Source organism: Pseudopipra pipra, chromosome 12, assembly GCF_036250125.1.
Source record: "Pseudopipra pipra isolate bDixPip1 chromosome 12, bDixPip1.hap1, whole genome shotgun sequence".
NCBI lineage: Eukaryota > Metazoa > Chordata > Aves > Passeriformes > Pipridae > Pseudopipra > Pseudopipra pipra.
The window spans coordinates 17614992-17630688 of record NC_087560.1 but is presented as its reverse complement, the minus strand read 5'-3'; the positions used below and the strand labels follow the sequence as shown (position 1 = coordinate 17630688).

Genomic DNA, 15697 nt, shown 5'->3' with positions numbered 1-15697 from the left:
ATTGCAAATGGCAACAACTTGGGAAACCTTCTCCTAACACATCTTTGATATGTTCAGATGGACTTGGGGAGACTACAATCTACAGGAATTTTGCATTTTGGCCACCTCATTTAATCCATTGGCCACAATGTTTTTGTTTTGGGCTGGGTGTTTTTGTATCTAGTCAGTTTTACTTCCTTGTGATGAAGTTCCAGCAAAATATTTGTAAACACTTTTTTGTCCAAAGAAAAGCCAAAGCTATTCAAGCTGCTGTAAGGATCTGCGAGGTGTTCAGCCACAGGATGCCAGATCTGGGTTCCCAATAAGCAAAACTTCTCAGCACTTATATCAACCTCCTTTGCACAGGTCTACAGATAAAAGCAGAGGCAAACAGTGTTGACAAGGAAACATATTTCATCATGAAGCATCTTTGCATGTCACCATGAAAATTAACTTTAATTTGTCCAAATTACAACTCGTTAATTTTGCACATGGTACGTGTAGTACAGCGTGCTTGAGGTTTCCATGGTCAAATATATGGCCGTGGTGTGGCTGTACATGTTGAAAAATCCTGACTTAAATATTTCCACTGAAAATAACGGGAACACTCTTGCAGAAAGACATCAACATGCAGGAGCCAAATGTGATTAAAAGTGCCACTGAAGCTGAGCACGTGCATGTGCATGGCTGGCACTGGGAGCTGCCCAACACGGGAAAGGGTAAGGAATGCTGAACACTGGGCACACGTCTTCTCCTAAGAGGTTAAGAGAGCAGAGCTATGGGTGTGTCAGCATTCACACAAAGAGGGATTCCCCTCGTGTACCTCCACAGCATAAAAGGTAAAGACATCCTGGAAGAATCCAGCCAGACAATTCCAAATGATGACTTTTGCATCAGCAGCTCAGGAGGATGGAGAGCACAGCAAACACCTCCGGTTCAACACTATGTTTTCAAAAAACTTTTTAAAATAATCTGACAGATTCCAGAAACAAACTACGTTATGACACCTATAGGACTGTGTTTACATGAGATTGGAAGCTCTCTGGGGGCACAGCACATCTTTTTGTTCTCTGCTTCTGCATCATCCAGCACAACGTGCTTGTCCATGACTTACCCCATTCGACAAAGTAATGAAAGAAAGGCTATTTTACAATAATAGAACTTCTTTATGACAGCAGAATATGACACCATAGACACGCAGCTCCCACTTCAGCTCTGCCTTTACACAACAATACATTAATTAGTAAATAACACATTATAATTTATGCTGCATCAATGCTACAACACGGACAGAAAGGACACTTGTACTGCTCAGCACCCGGCACAGCTGTACCCAGCAACAATTTAAACAGTAAAAATTTATGGGACATGAAGATATTTCTGGTTCAATTTGAGGACTTGAAAGTCTGTCTATGGTAGACACACACGTGGCAGTCCAGGATTGTTTCATGTGTAAATACCCGATTTTCCTGCACAGAATCCTGAGAGGATTGTGATACCACCCAAATGGGCACAGCCTCGTGCTCCGAGTTATTATTACTGAATTACTGACACAGTCCTGCATATGTGTGCACATGTGGCAATTCTGCCCCCCTTGTGCTCAGTGATGATCTTCCCCTCAACTTCTGTAATGCAGAATAGAACCTTTTCACCTTTCCTGAGGGGTAAAAGAGCTAATGTGTAACTCAGATAACTGAACCGTTCTGACACAGAAAATGGTGTAAGAATGGATGGAGAAACCACAAGAAGAAAAACATCTATACGGTTGGGGGAATGATGTGGTAACATAACAGAAGGCTATTGTAATACAAGATGTTCAAGGAGAATTTAGGTTTAAATGTAAAAAACGTAATTTTGACATTTGCATTAATAATGTGACATTTGCAAATTTCTTAATGTAGCTTTTTTTTAAAAAAAAAACAAACCCGAACCCTAGAGTATAGCTAATGTTCACAGATGTCTGCTTTCTTATACTTAAGCATCAAATTGCTATCTCCCCATGCCAAAGTATTGCAACAAATCAGTGATTACTCAGGACACCCATATGCCGAGCAGCCTGGCTACTACGAGCTCCGGCGAAACAGCGGGAACACGGCCCACGTTTTCCCATCCCTGAAAGCCCAAACCTCTTCTGCCTCAACTAATCCCGTCTCCCCCCTTTTGGGGCCTGGGCGTCCAACGCCATCGAGGGATACGAGCGGAGAAACCTGCGAGGAGCTCACAGTGCTGGGGTGTTGGGTGGGGACGGTGAGTGTGGAAGAGGAAGGTGGTGAGTGTGGAAGGGGAAGGTGGTGAGTATGGATGGGGACATGTTCTGCTGTGGTTTGTGCCCTCTGGTGAGCCAAGCCTTGGCATCCCCATCCCACGCTCCTGCCCTGCCTCCCTGGGAGCAGTGCTGCCCTTGGCCTGCTCTCAGTGTGCAACCATTAAATGCCATAAATGAACGAACACAACCATGTAAAAATCGCAGCTATGGGGTTTGCCTTCCTCCTAACTCCGTCCTTGCCTTTTTATATGCTATTTATTTATTTTTTTATTTATTATGTATGGGCAACACAGCGGCACTTCCACTGGCGGGGGTCGCTCGTGGGCTCTCCTGGCGCCCCGCAGGATGCTCGCTGCAGCCATCAGGGGCTCCTTGCCCCGTTTCCCCCTTAGGGAAGGCCGGGGCAGGGACGGCGGCGGTCCCTCAGCATCCCTGGGCGCAGCATCCTCCCGTCCCGCTCCGCTCCGGGCTCGCTCCGCTCCGGGTTTTCCCTGGCGCCCGCTCGCGCCGCCGCCGCCTCCGCGCGCGCCGCCGCCGCCGCCGCCGCCTGGGCGAGGGGAGCCCGGGGGGGGGACACGGGAGCGCGCGCGGGAGGGGAGGGAAGGGAAGGAGAGGGAAGGGAGGGAAAGGAGGGAAGGGGAGGGCGGGAGCGAGCCCCGTCCCCGCGCGGCCGCAGAGCGGGGAAGCGGCGGCGGAGCGACGCCGGGCTCTTGTTTACCAGCGCTCACTCTCCGTCGTGCACAGGGAGCCAGCGCGGAGGAGGAGGAGGAGGATAAGGGGGGGGCAGACGCGGCAGCAGAGCGCTGCGAACCCTGCCGCAAGCGAGCGGCGAATTAATTGGGAGGAGCAGCAGACCCTTCCCCCCCCCCTCCCCTCCCCACCCCGTTCCCTCCCCGGAGGAATTACAGACCCTTCGCAACAAGCTCCTGGGCTTTGACCTTCAGCAAACCGGATCGCCTTGCTCGCCCCCCCCGGCTCACACACTCGCACACACGCACACCTCTCCCGGATCCCCCTCCCCCTGCCTTGGGCTGGGCAGCGCCGGGGGAAGGTTTGCAGCGCGCGCGCACCCAGAGGAGGAGGGAAAAGAGGAAAGGGAGGAAAAAAAAAAAAAAAAAGGGGGGGGAGGAAAAAAAAAAAAAAGGAAAAGGATTTACAAATTCACTGGGTGGTTTTTGTTGTTGTTGTTGTTGTTGTCGTCGTCGTTCGTCGTCCTCCCCCCCGCCCCCGCCGCGATGGGAAGGCGGCTCGGAGGGATGCGAGGAGGAGAGCTGCGGGGGGAGGAGGCGGGGTGCTGAGCGCTCCGCTCGCCCCGCTGCTGCTGCCGCCGCCGCTGCTTTGTGTGTGTGTCCTGGATTCGGCTTTTTTTTTTTCTTTTTCATTTTTTTTTTTTTTTTTGGAGAAGGAGCCTGTGGCAGCCGCGCCGAGGAGAGGAAGAGGAGGAGTAGGGGGGAAGCCTTTTTAATTCATTTTCGACCCAAATCCTGCGTTTCGAGCCTCTGCAGGCAGCCGGACTCGTGGTGGTGGCGGCGGTGTTGTTGTGGGTGGTGGTTGTGCGTGGGGTGTCCCCCCCACCCTCCCCGGCCGAGCGGGGAGCGGAGCCGCGGGGATCCCGCCGGGGCAGCCCCGTCCCCGCGCGGGGGGACGGCGGAGCTGTTGTTGTTTTGTAATAGGATTGTCTGGGTCGCGCCCCCCCCCCTTCCCCTCCCTCCGCGGCCCTCCCAGTTTTTGTGTCTCTGTGTGTGTGTGTATATGTGCGTGTGTGCGGTGTTTGAAAATGGAGGTTGAAGATGCCGACTGCCAGCCCCGATGCGCCTCGTGTTTGCGGCTCCTGTGCACGATGTACCACCGCAGCCAGCGCTGAGGGGAGACGGCGGCGTCCCCCGCCCGCCGCCCCGAGCCCGCCCCGCCGCCCCGGAGACAGCGTCGCCCCGGGGCTTCCATGCCTTGTTGTTGTTGCCGTTAATACATCGTGAATATCTTGTGTATTTTTGGTGTGGTTGCTCCGGAAGATCAACACCCAGGGACCTCAACAACCCTCCGGTTCGCCGCTCTCCGAAGGGTCTTGTTTTTTTTTTTCTTGTTGTTGTTTTTTTTTTTTTCATTTCTTGAGGCAACGTGGATTTATTTACCCTGCCCCGCTTCTCCTCCGCCGCTCGTTATTTTTAGAGGACGGGGAGAGGAAAGAAAGCGAACAATTTCTGGACTTTTTTTTGTTTTGTTTTCGGAAAGGGGGATTTTGTCCAATTAAAGAAAGAGGAATGAAGTCTGGCGCTGGAGGAGCGTCCCTCGCCGTCGTCTGGGGGTTCCTGCTCGTCTTCGGCGCACTTTGTCTGTGGCCAACAAATGGAGAAAGTGAGTACGATGCGTGCCGGGGGGGGGCGAGGGACCCCCGAGTGAGGGGTTGTTTGGGAGGGGGCCGAGGGCGTCGGCTGCCTGTGCGTGTTTGGGGGGTTATGAGGGGGTCGGTGAGGGGGGTCCCTGTGTGAGTGTGTGTGTGAGTGTGGGGGGGGTCCTTATAGGTGTGTGAAGGGCTCACTCTGTGTGTGTGTGTGTGTGTTTGGGGGGGGTGTCTCTGTGTGAATGAGAGGGGTAGGCTGTGTGAGAGTGTGTGCGTTGTGTGTCCCTGTGTGAATGTGTGTGAGGGGGCTGGTGAGGGGGGCGCTTCCGCTGTGTGTGTGGATGCGTGAGGGGCTCCCTGCGTTTGGTGTGTGTGCGTGTGAAGGGGCTGGTGAGGGGGTTCCCTGTCTGAGGAGCTGCCTCTGCGTGTGTGTAAGGGTCTCCCTGTGTATCTGTGGTTGTGTGAGAGGGGCTCCCCCTCCATGGAGGGGTGTGTGTGTGTGAGGGGCTCCCCCTCCATGGAGGGGGGTGTGTGTGTGAGGGGCTCCCCCTCCATGGAGGGGGGTGTGTGTGTGAGGGGCTCCCCCTCCATGGAGGGGGTTGTGTGTGTGAGGGGCTCCCCCTCCATGGAGGGGGGTGTGTGTGTGAGGGGCTCCCCCTCCATGGAGGGGGGTGTGTGTGTGAGGGGCTCCCCCTCCATGGAGAGGGGTGTGTGAGGGACCCCCTGTGTGTCTGTGGGTGCGTGTGAGGGGCTCCCGGGGCTCGCTGCGTTTCCCGCCGCGGCGCCGAGCGGGTCTCGCCCCTGCCCGCGGGGGCTCTGCGTGTTTTCCTCCTGTTACGCGTCTGCTCCTCGAGCACGTTTAACAACCCGGGGCTGCGCGTCTCCCCGCCATCCCTTCCCTTCCCTGCCATCCCTTCCTTCCTTCCCCGGGGGCGGCTGGCTGGTTGTACACACGGGCACAGCCGCAGCCCCCGGCCCGCGCCCCTCCTTTGTGTCCCCCCCCGAGCCCCGGGGGCAGCGCTCAGACACCGCAGCCAGGGCTGCGAGCTGCGTAGTAAACACTTGCAGGCTGGGAAAGGACTCTGCTTGCTCTCCCCGCATGGAAGGAGCTTGATCTCTGTCAATATTTAGAGGCTGTTTGCAGTAACCTGCCGTAGTGAGTGAGGAATTCCTGGAAATAAGCGCCTTGCCTTTTTATTGCCGCTTTGCCGCCGAGGACGGGTTTCGCTGGCGGTGCGCGGGGTGCGGAATTACGGCGGCATCCCGCAATCTAAAGGTCGCGGGCTGCCGTTCGTTTTTTAAATTTTTTTTTTTTTTTGTAATTATTTTGCACATTGACCCTTTACGTTTGTGCACAAACAGAAAGGTTTGATGGCTGTAATCTCAAAGGCGATGTATTTTTTCTTTTTTTAAGCGGCCGCGTTGCACCCAGCGCTGAGCGGCGTGTGCGAGGCTCTTCCCGGGCAAACGTGGATCCCCGTGGCGGGGCCGCGCCCGCGGGGACCGGGATTCCTCCTGCCGCGGATCCTCAGCCCATCGCCGCGGCCGCTGCCTCGCCCGGGAGTTGCAAAAGCCCCGACTTTGTTTTTGTGCGTTTCCAACCTGTGATTGTGTTGCAGTGCCCGCCCCTCTCGGGCGCAGGGGGAACCGAGGGGGCAGGGATGGCTGCGCTGCCATTGATTACACCGCAATCATCGCCGGATTAATCCCGGGGCTGATAGGTTTTCTTCTGGTATGACGGGCTCACGCTGAATTGAGGATTTCTTGCATGAAATTAGCCTTCCCTCGTTTCCCGGAGTATCTCCGTGGACGGGGAGATGGTAAATGTGCCTTGGAGCCCAACCATTTTAAACACTGCTCCCTCTCCTTCAGCGTCTGCAGGAGCAGGGATGTTCCTTTACTGCATCCTGATGCTTTAATTTCTTCTGCTGTGCGTTTTCCAGCATACTCCTGGAGCTGTTGTTTTGCTGCGCGTTGTCGGAGGGAAGGAACAGAGAGATCAATGTTCTCCATTTTAAATGTAAAGAATTTAGGAGGCAGAAAGGCTTTTCTAAAAGTAGTAGTTTCAGATGGAAGAGAAAGGGAAGTTCTCTGGATGCACTGACAGTGAGGCTCAGTACAAAAAAAAAAAGTGAGCAAGCAGCACATAGATGGAGTCTGTAATGCATGTTGAGTAATATTGTGTTTCATTGGGCAGTGAATGCCTGTTAACTCCTTGCAAATTAAGGCCCAGTTGAGGCTTTTGGGTTGTAATGGCAGGGCCAGCAAGGGCTGCAGAGCTGCAGTCTGACTTCCACGAGTTGAACTTTTTGACTAGAACTGTTTTCAAGAGGAAGATTAATCTCTAAGTTTAAAAACAAACCCCCAGTGCCCTACTTCAGGGGAGGGTTTACAAAGGATTGAGTAGTGTGGAGAAACAGTACAGGAGAGGAGGAGGAGGAGGAGATCTGGTGTGGCCTCAAACTGCTTAGAATTGTTTTTCTTGTCTTACCTAGTACTGAGTATCTTCAAATAAAAATGCTCACTCAGCTCTGACCATGAAGTAATGCAGGAATAGTATGTTGGGATTTGAGGTTCTCAAGTGTTTGCAGTTGCCACAACTAAAATGAACATCCCAAATGAAATATCTCCTTCTGAAGAAGTTCTAGGCATTTAAATCTGGGAAGATATGCTGAAAAACTTGTCTTAGCTGAATACTGCCTCTAATCGATTGTCTTTGTAGTTTACAGTTTAATAGCCTTTGTTTTCACGAGTTATTGCTGAAAGAATTTTGCTGTTAGGGGGAAAAATGATCTCCAGAGCAGATGTTTTGCATCTCTTCATATTCTTCTCTCTCCCCACAATAGTGGAAGGAAGATTAATCTTAATTTTTATTTGTTTTTCATATATACTGTGTCATAGCTAAAAGGCACTTCCATTTTCGGTCAAACAAGCAAGGCATTCCTAAATAGGAATACAAAGGAGTTACAACTGGAGGGGAGAGACCCATCCCTTTAATGCTCAATTATATAAAATATGTTCGTGGTTATGTGACAGAAACCTCTTTAAAATGCAGGTAGCTTCAGTGGAGGGCTTCTGACTCAGAAAAAGGCATTAAAAATGCTGAGAATTCCCCGAGATTGTGTTAGAACAGCGCAAAAAGGGAAATGAGAAGACCTTTCATTAAGACAGAGCATGTGCTGGAGTACCCGTGCATTTGATGTGTAAAGCTACAACTGTTGGAGGCTGTTTGATCCTGGGGGTGGGTTTAAGATGAGGTGTAAACACGGTGGTTTTTTCCATTTCTACCTTGATCATGATGGGGTTTTGATTTTCACCCGTTTGTCTGTTTACAGAGAGAACGTTTAGGAGGAAATGGGTTAAGCACTTCGAACAAAAATACTGGATTTAGGTCTGATAGTACTTCAGACTGATGGGTATCTTGATGAGTCTGTTCACGTGAGCGCCTTGTTCGTCTGTCCAGGCTGTGTTGTGTTCCTGCTGTTAATAAACAGCGGCTCATGCTGATGCTTAATCTCTCTCCCAGGTTGCTTAGTAAAGCCCTCCTGACCTGCTGAGTGTCGGCGTTACACACACCTCGCCTTTGCCTCAGCGTTTTCCTGCGCGCCTGGTGGTTAGGGAATGTTGTTAGCTGGGAGTTGGATAATTCCGCCTGCAGTTGAGGTTGTGAATAGAAAATGCCAGAGCAGGCAAGGAATTGGTGTCAGTCAGGGCTCACCAGAACGAGGAGAGGAGGGGAGTGTTCAGGGAGTGATGGTGTCCTGGGGGAAGGAGAGGGAGCCAGGCAGTACTTGGACTTTTTTTTTGATTCTGTTAGATTGGACTTCAGGAGCGTTTCCATACCAGAACTGGAGCAAAGGGCTGTGTGACTCAGAAACAGAGAGGGTTAGGAAATGGTAGTGACTTAGCTAATATCAGGCAAAATGTGTTGAGAACGTGAGGAAGCAGAGAGATGGGTGTGGAAAGAAGGTGTGTTCGACGTTTCAGTGTTGAACCAACAATTAAGAGAGGAACGCTGTTATTTTTTTGTGTAAAGTGAAGGAAACTTAACTTAGTTCTTAAGTATGTTGTGAGAAGTGAGGAGGGGGCTGCAGAGAGCAAGAAGACAGATCAGTTAGTTTAACTTCAGATACAACAGAAGACACGATTTATTTGGTTTAATGGGGAAATTGCTCAGACTTGATCAACTGCTGTGTTAATTTTTTTGTGTCAGCTTTTCCCTGACCTGTTGTTCCTTCAAGCTGATTCTAAAGTATAGCTAAAGCACAACTCCAGTGCTGAAGTTGTTTTCATCTTGAAATACACACACAAAATCTAGTGTTACAGAGCATCCATGTGATGATTTTTGAATCTGTCTTCATCGGTAAATAATTAATTTCTGTCAGTATGTGTTACCACAGGAAAAGTTGTTTCAAATCCTGTTGAATTTTCTGCTAAGCTGGCATTTACTAAGGAAATCTTGGAGCAGAATTTTCTTTAAGCATCTAACATTTCAAATTAAAATACATTTCAGGGTTGAAACTATTAGCTCGAAAGGACAATTTCAGTTCATGTTTAACTAATGCTTCTTCTCTTCCCCAGTAATTTTTGTTTTCTTTTTACTCTGAGGTAGATTTTACCAGTGATCACTGGAACTATTATCTCAGTGAGAGCGGAAGAGGCAGTTTTGTTAAATGATTAATTATATTGTGTGTATTTTCCATCTGTGTGAATTGTGAGCTACCACAAACTTCATTGTAGAGAAGTTTGTTTATAGTCCCGAACTTTGAGAGAGAGAGAGAGAGGCAATAATATATGCAGGAAACCTGTTTTTCTCACACTGGATGTTAACTTTATGATCCCACACAGCAAACAACTTATCTGGCTCATCATCTGTAATGGCTCTAAAGTTCATAACTTAACAAAACGTACTGAATTAAATTGTTTTTAAGAAGTTAGTGTATTTATCTGAATTACCTACAGTTAAATTAATAAACTTCGTGAGCATTATTGCACTTGAAGAGCTGATGACTGAGAAGCAATGGCAACTTGCTGGAAAAGTTCTGGAAGCTTTGGTTTATGAAATTAAATACATTCTTACCGGGATTTCAGTGTAAAGCTTTCACATTTGGAAATGCTTTTGGATGTTATCAAGTAGCAGCTGTTTTTTATTTACGTGTGAGTGTGCACACAGGAATGGGTAAACTCCAGCTCATTATTGGAAACTATTGCCGATGCTGAATTTATAAAAAAAGCTGCAGTTTGAGTAATTGTCTCGAGAGTCTCATAATTAAACTTGTTGCAGATTTGTAGTTTCAGTTTATTTCGGATCTTTGTGACAAAGCTGAGCTTTTAAGGTTTCTGGGCTTTGGTGGTAATGGAACGTGCTGCTTTTAAGGGTTTGTGTGCAGAAAGACTTCTGGAATGCAGTGATGTGTTTGAAAGGTAGAAATACTGTTTTAGTATTTTGATCTATTTGACATGTATAATTTTTCTATCACTGTAAATTGTATAGACAGGTTCTTTGTGTAGGTTAGTTGGATTAGTTTTTATGATTTATGAAAGCCACTTTAAAAAGAATAGTTTTGCTTTTTTTTTTTTTTTCATTGTACAAAAGCAGAACTCAACAAACAGCAGTTGATGAAGACACATTGGTGGTTGTTAGCCAGCCTGTCTTGTGTGTGGTTTTTTTGGGCTGCTTTTTTTTCCCTCTTAGCCAAGTCATGACAGGTACAATCTGGACTGATTTCTGGAGTACTATATTTGTCTTTTTTTGTGTCCAAAACTGTCTGAGAGAAAGTTTGAGGACCGGCTAACGATTAGCAGCACTCAGTGTTCATTCATATGTTCCTGTGCTCTGCAAACAGAGCTGAACTGAGTCCTCAACTCCAAAACAGGCTCTGGCTCCTGCTGGCAGGACTCGTTGGTTTTTCTCACTAAGTTTGATAATAGTTTGACTTATTGATTAATTAAGGAGATGCATTCTGGCACACCCGGGGTGGGCACAGTGATGTGTTGTGAGGGTTTAACTTGCCTTTATTACTGCAAGTTTTGCTTTCTAACCTTTGCAAATGCTAAATATGAGCAGTTCCCTTAGGACATCTTTTGAGACGCCAATTAACTTGCTCAGTGTTGATATCCTCCAGAAGTTGCTGTTGTGGCACAAGATTGTTTAAAATGTGCTGAAAAGCAAAATTGTTGTTTATTTACGGGTTGATTTGCATATGGCTTGTAAGCTTTAATGTAACATAATTTTATTTATTTATTAATTTTGGACTATCCAGACCTGTACATTTCCAATTACTCTGTTTCTTTGTTGGTAAACTTGATGGTACGAGCAGAAAGAAGAATGTCTGTGTTTCAGTGACTCCCCGGGAAGTTTTTTGGGGAGACTGTTGCCTTTGACCTGCCCAGGGAGAAGGGACCTCACACCCCAGTAAAGTACTGAGATTATTCCTCTAGAGGAACCAATCCACTGGGAAGTAATTTTATAGAACAGCAAGTGTTTTGTAGCAGCACAAAGTTATTTTAGTGATAACTTGGAGCAGTAATTCCCGTTAGGATGGACACTGAAGTGCCAGGTTGTGGTTTATGCTGTGCTGTTGACTTAAAAAAAAGCCTACATTGTACAAATAAACCTTTTAGAGCAGGAAACAGGTGAACTGCACATGGATGTGCTTTGCTGTCATAGTTTATAAATTAGGGGGGTGCGTCCTGCTTTTGTGACCCCTGAGTTTGTGAAGGTGTGTTTTGGGCAGGTCCAGTGGCCGGGGGGGGGGGTTTGTTTGCCGTGGTTTGTTTGCTGGAGCCAGGCACATGTTGCTGCAGTGGCTGTGACCGGCAGTGTTATCTGCACAGCCCTTATTGGTGCCATTACCTGCTGTAAAGATAGCTCTGTTTACTTGGAAGTGTGAGCATCAACTGATCAGAACACTTTCTCTTGACAGGTGGGCTTTTTTTGGGAGTTCTTTGCCGAATATCCCTTTTCCCTGCGGAGGGAGCAGTGTCAGGATGTGACAGCATCAGGCAGATGCAGGAAATATTAACAGGGTTTTAATGACAGAGGCGAGTGGGTTTCCCCTGCCGTTAAGTTGGTGATGGGTCATTTTCTCTGAGTGTTTCCAGCAGCTTTGTATTTTTTTTTTCCTTCAGTATGAGCAGTTTGCAAATTATTACACTACTCATTTAAGTGAGCTACTTACACAATACTGTTCAAATAGTGGAGGGTTTGATTGGAGGCAGGAAAGAATTTTTTGAAGTTCAGAATGCATGAAATGAATACATGCTGAAGTAGTCAAAGATCTCTTGTACTTTATCAGAGAGCAGTCTGCTTGAATGAAAGGTACTGTACCTGCTGTTAAGTTTATAAACTTGGTTTATACAGATTACTTTTTAAATTATTCATTATGCTACGTTACAAGTATATCTGACAGGTTTAAAATAAATGGCTTGATGGTAAGAGGGAGCATGCATAAATTAGAGCTGGGATAATGTGCTCTTTGAAGTATCTCTCCCATTTGTTACTACTGGAGTACAGTAGGTAGCTGCAGCTGAGTGTGTGATCCTCAAGTACGAGAGCATCATTATCTTCAAGCTGTGGTGTAGTGGCAGTTCTTATGTAAGACAGATGAGACAAAGCAGGGAGGACCAAGGTGCAGCCTTTGTTTCTAGTTACAGACACATTTCTGTTGAAACAGGGGCAGTATTTATGTGAAAAAATTTCTGTAAGCACAGCAGGGGCTGCTGGTAGCTGTGTGTTGGTAAGGTTAGGGTGGCACCACTGTTTTATTTTCTCTTTTCTGTTGGCATTGCTGAGCGTTTGTAAGGGGTGTTTTAGCAAGGTGAGGGGAGGTTTGTGCTTAGTGGGACCCTGTGTCTGATGTGCTCATGGATCCTGGTGCTCAGCCCGAGAAGCCTTCCTGGGATGTGTGTGAATGGGAAAGCTTCACAAGAGCTCAACTGTTGTGTTTGGAGAGGGTTATTGAAAGAGAATTCCAGATCTCTTGGATGAAGAAACAGCTTCCCAAAAAACAAATTGACATAGTGCTGGTTTTCCCCGATTTCGTAGACCGGCAGCTCATTATATTTGAGAAGCAACTCCCAAAGGAGTTTATGGGGTAGGAAAAACCCCCATAATGACGTGTGATAGAGCAGTTATAAAAATGATCACAAGTTTTTCTGGAAGTGGAAGGTCATCTTATGGAGATGAATAGTTCACATCTTAAGTCTTAATCAAAGGGATACAGTCTTTTGGAGAAAGGTCTGGTGACAGCTGCTTCTGGAAACTGCCTGTAACCAACCTTCTGCAGAGAATTGGCTTGGGCTTGGGAAGAGCTTTATCCCTGGATCACACTGGAGTGGTTTCCTTATTTGTTTTGGCTTCAGTTTAGGGTTGTCTCCACATTTTGACCTTCTTTTTACTTCCCTGCTGCTCCTCTCACATATCCTGGAGTGACTCTGGGTGTGAGTTGTCTGTACCTTGAAAGGCTTAAAATTGCTCGGGCAGGAGTGGGGAACTGGCACTGCCCGGTGGGAGCGGACACAGCTTTGTGCTGCTCAGCTGAGCTGAGACTACAGGCATCTCCTAACACAGCTGGGCATTCATTCCTGCCACACTTCCCAGGAGACATGAGACTGACCCTTGGCTCAAGTGGGAAGAGTTGAAATGGCAGTGGCACGTGTTAGGAGATGCTTGCAGGTGACTGTTACTCTGTGTAGGTTGCTCCTCTTCCTCGGACCTGACAGCTGCAAACCAGTAGGACTTGCAACCAGTTGTGTGTGGAGGAGGATGCCAGGTGTGGAAGGGTCTGATAGTCCTGTTGCTTGTGCACCTTGGATATGGAGGTTCTGTTTTATTGGTGTTCCCTGCAGCTCTTCCAGTGGCTACACCCATGGTGGAGCTGGACTCTGTGCAGTGGTCACTGTGCAGGAGAGCAGAACTGGGGGTTAAGAAAAGCACATTTGTTGTTCCAAACTTGAGACTTGGCTCGGTTTGAGACTGACTTGAGCTTGCCAGGGTCCTGCCTGGGAGCGACTGAAGGTTTTGATTGTTTGTTTGTTTCCTTTTGTGTGTGTGCTAATAAAATGTTTATATTTTTGTCACACTGGAGTGGGCTGACTACGTGGACAAATATTTTTGTTGATACTGTGTCTCAACAAGAGGCACGAAAGATGTATTTAACATTTAAATTAGGTTATGAGAGTTTCTTTTAAGATTTGAGCTTTTATATTGTTCAACGGGTTGTGGTTCTGAAGTGGCCGATGTTATCGGTGAAGGAACAGATCCCTTCCAAGTGGGATCAGTTGTTATCCTGCAGAAATCAGGCACAGAGAGTGCAGGGGTGTGTGTGTGTGGGTTCTGGGCTGCAGCAGAAGCACACATGAAACGCTCATCTGTTTGTACACGGGCTGTGGAGCTCTCTGGGTAGTTCATTGTTTAAATAAACATGTTGCATTAGCTGTAGGGCTTTAGTGCCAAATGCCCACTGATGAGATGTATGAGGGTTTTGTTGTTCCCAAGCCACACTGAGAAACACAACAGCTTTATAATTCAACACGTTTGAGGAAGATTACAAAAGGAATTTGGGGTGGATTGCAATCAGCACTTCAAAAGCAATAGCTTTAGAGTAACTGTGCTACAACACAGCGCAGCCCATGGAAAAACACTGTCAGCTTAACAGATGCAGTGTTATTTTGGAGATTCCACTGTATAAATACATGGACTGTGGTTAAATTGTGATGGCAACAGATGCAATCTCAGTTCTTGATTCTTTCATCTCTTTAATATTTAAAAATACCCCACAAAGTAAAAGAAAAAAAAAAACAACATCAAGGCTGAAAACATGCCCTCTGTAAATTGCTGGGGCTGTACCTTGTGGGTCTGGTAGCATTTTGGATACGTCACTGCAGATGAGACTTGGGCAGGGTAAGGCAGAGTAAATGCTCATCTCGTGAGGGAGCTGCAAGTGCTGCTACTCAGGGCTTATTGTACCATTTGCATATGAATGGAATTATTCAGCTCTACTTAAGAAATGTCAGCGAGATTGAAGTCAGAGTTGGTTAACCTGGCAAAAAGATATTTCCACTATTTTTCATGAAAGAAAGTGAAAGTATGAAGACAAGAATTACACATTCTGCTGCCTAAGCCAACGCTGTCGGAGGATTTTCTTGGTGTTCTTGTAGTTGATATCAGTGACTTCACTTTTAAATTTGTCTGCAATACCTTATTGCGGTGTTGGAGAGCGAGAGAGTTGGAATGTGGGAATCAGATTAATGCTGCACAGTTGTGTTCACATTTGTTTTTCTTTCCAGATTTAAAGACTGGTTTGAGAACTATAAATTCAGAGCAAGGGTCTTTTTTTTTTTTTTTAATGAAGAGCAAATAAAGCATGTCAGGATTTTACCAGTGCATTCACCTTTCTCTATCTGCTAGTTGGGTAGAGAAGACTGAAGTTAAACACTGTAACTGGATTTTAAAAAGGGACTGGATAATTTGTGTGAGCAACAGCACTGGTAGTCATGCTTGCTAAAATAGGGAGTGATCACATCTCGTGCTTCAGGAGCTGCCAGTATTGAAGGGTTGGGAAGAAATGGTATTCCTCCTCCGGGTGTCTGTATCTCCCTCCCCCTTTGTAGAATACAGAAAATGCTGCCTTTGGGGGGTGGTTCAAGGCTTGGTTTTTGCAACACTGACGTGGCTCGGGGTGCTCGTGTGACTCTGTCATCCAGGTGACGGCACCTTCCCCGGGAAGCCGCGCGTTGCCAGGCGTTGGATGACTCTACTCTGAGCACAAGTATGAGGATGGGGGTGTTGGGATCAGCTGACTGATAAGGAGATAGTATATTACACTAAAAATAAACCCAGATCTTCACAGGCAACTGAGAACGTTACCTGGTGTCACGGGCAGTTCGAATGGAACAAAAGTCCAGGTGGGTTGAGCGAGGCTTGGCCTCCCTGCGGGATGGGCTGTGATGCTTCCATAGGACTTTTCTTCCTTCTTCAGGAGCAGCAGCTCCCAGAAGTGTGCAGCTATCCAGTGCTTCTTGCTTGTTGGATGTGTGGCCACAGGCCTTGTTTACTGCAGTATCAAAATACTGCTGTGACCTCAGGATGACTGTCCCTGTCACAGCGT

At 47.5% G+C, this 15697-nt stretch overlaps 1 protein-coding gene across 4 annotated transcripts in view; it reads left to right on the top strand.

The window, feature by feature from the left end:
- The first annotated feature begins 2901 nt into the window (after positions 1-2901).
- The window catches only part of IGF1R (insulin like growth factor 1 receptor), a 175142-nt gene continuing 162346 nt past the window's right edge, over positions 2902-15697 (top strand). For 3 of the 4 annotated variants that reach the window (XM_064669132.1, XM_064669131.1, XM_064669133.1), the window contains exon 1: positions 4087-4600. In XM_064669132.1, coding sequence (XP_064525202.1) covers positions 4507-4600 — 94 coding nt within the window. In that variant the 5' untranslated portion in view covers positions 4087-4506. Of the gene's footprint in view, positions 4601-15697 lie in introns of all 4 variants that reach the window. The other variant, XM_064669130.1, reaches the window with a different exon arrangement.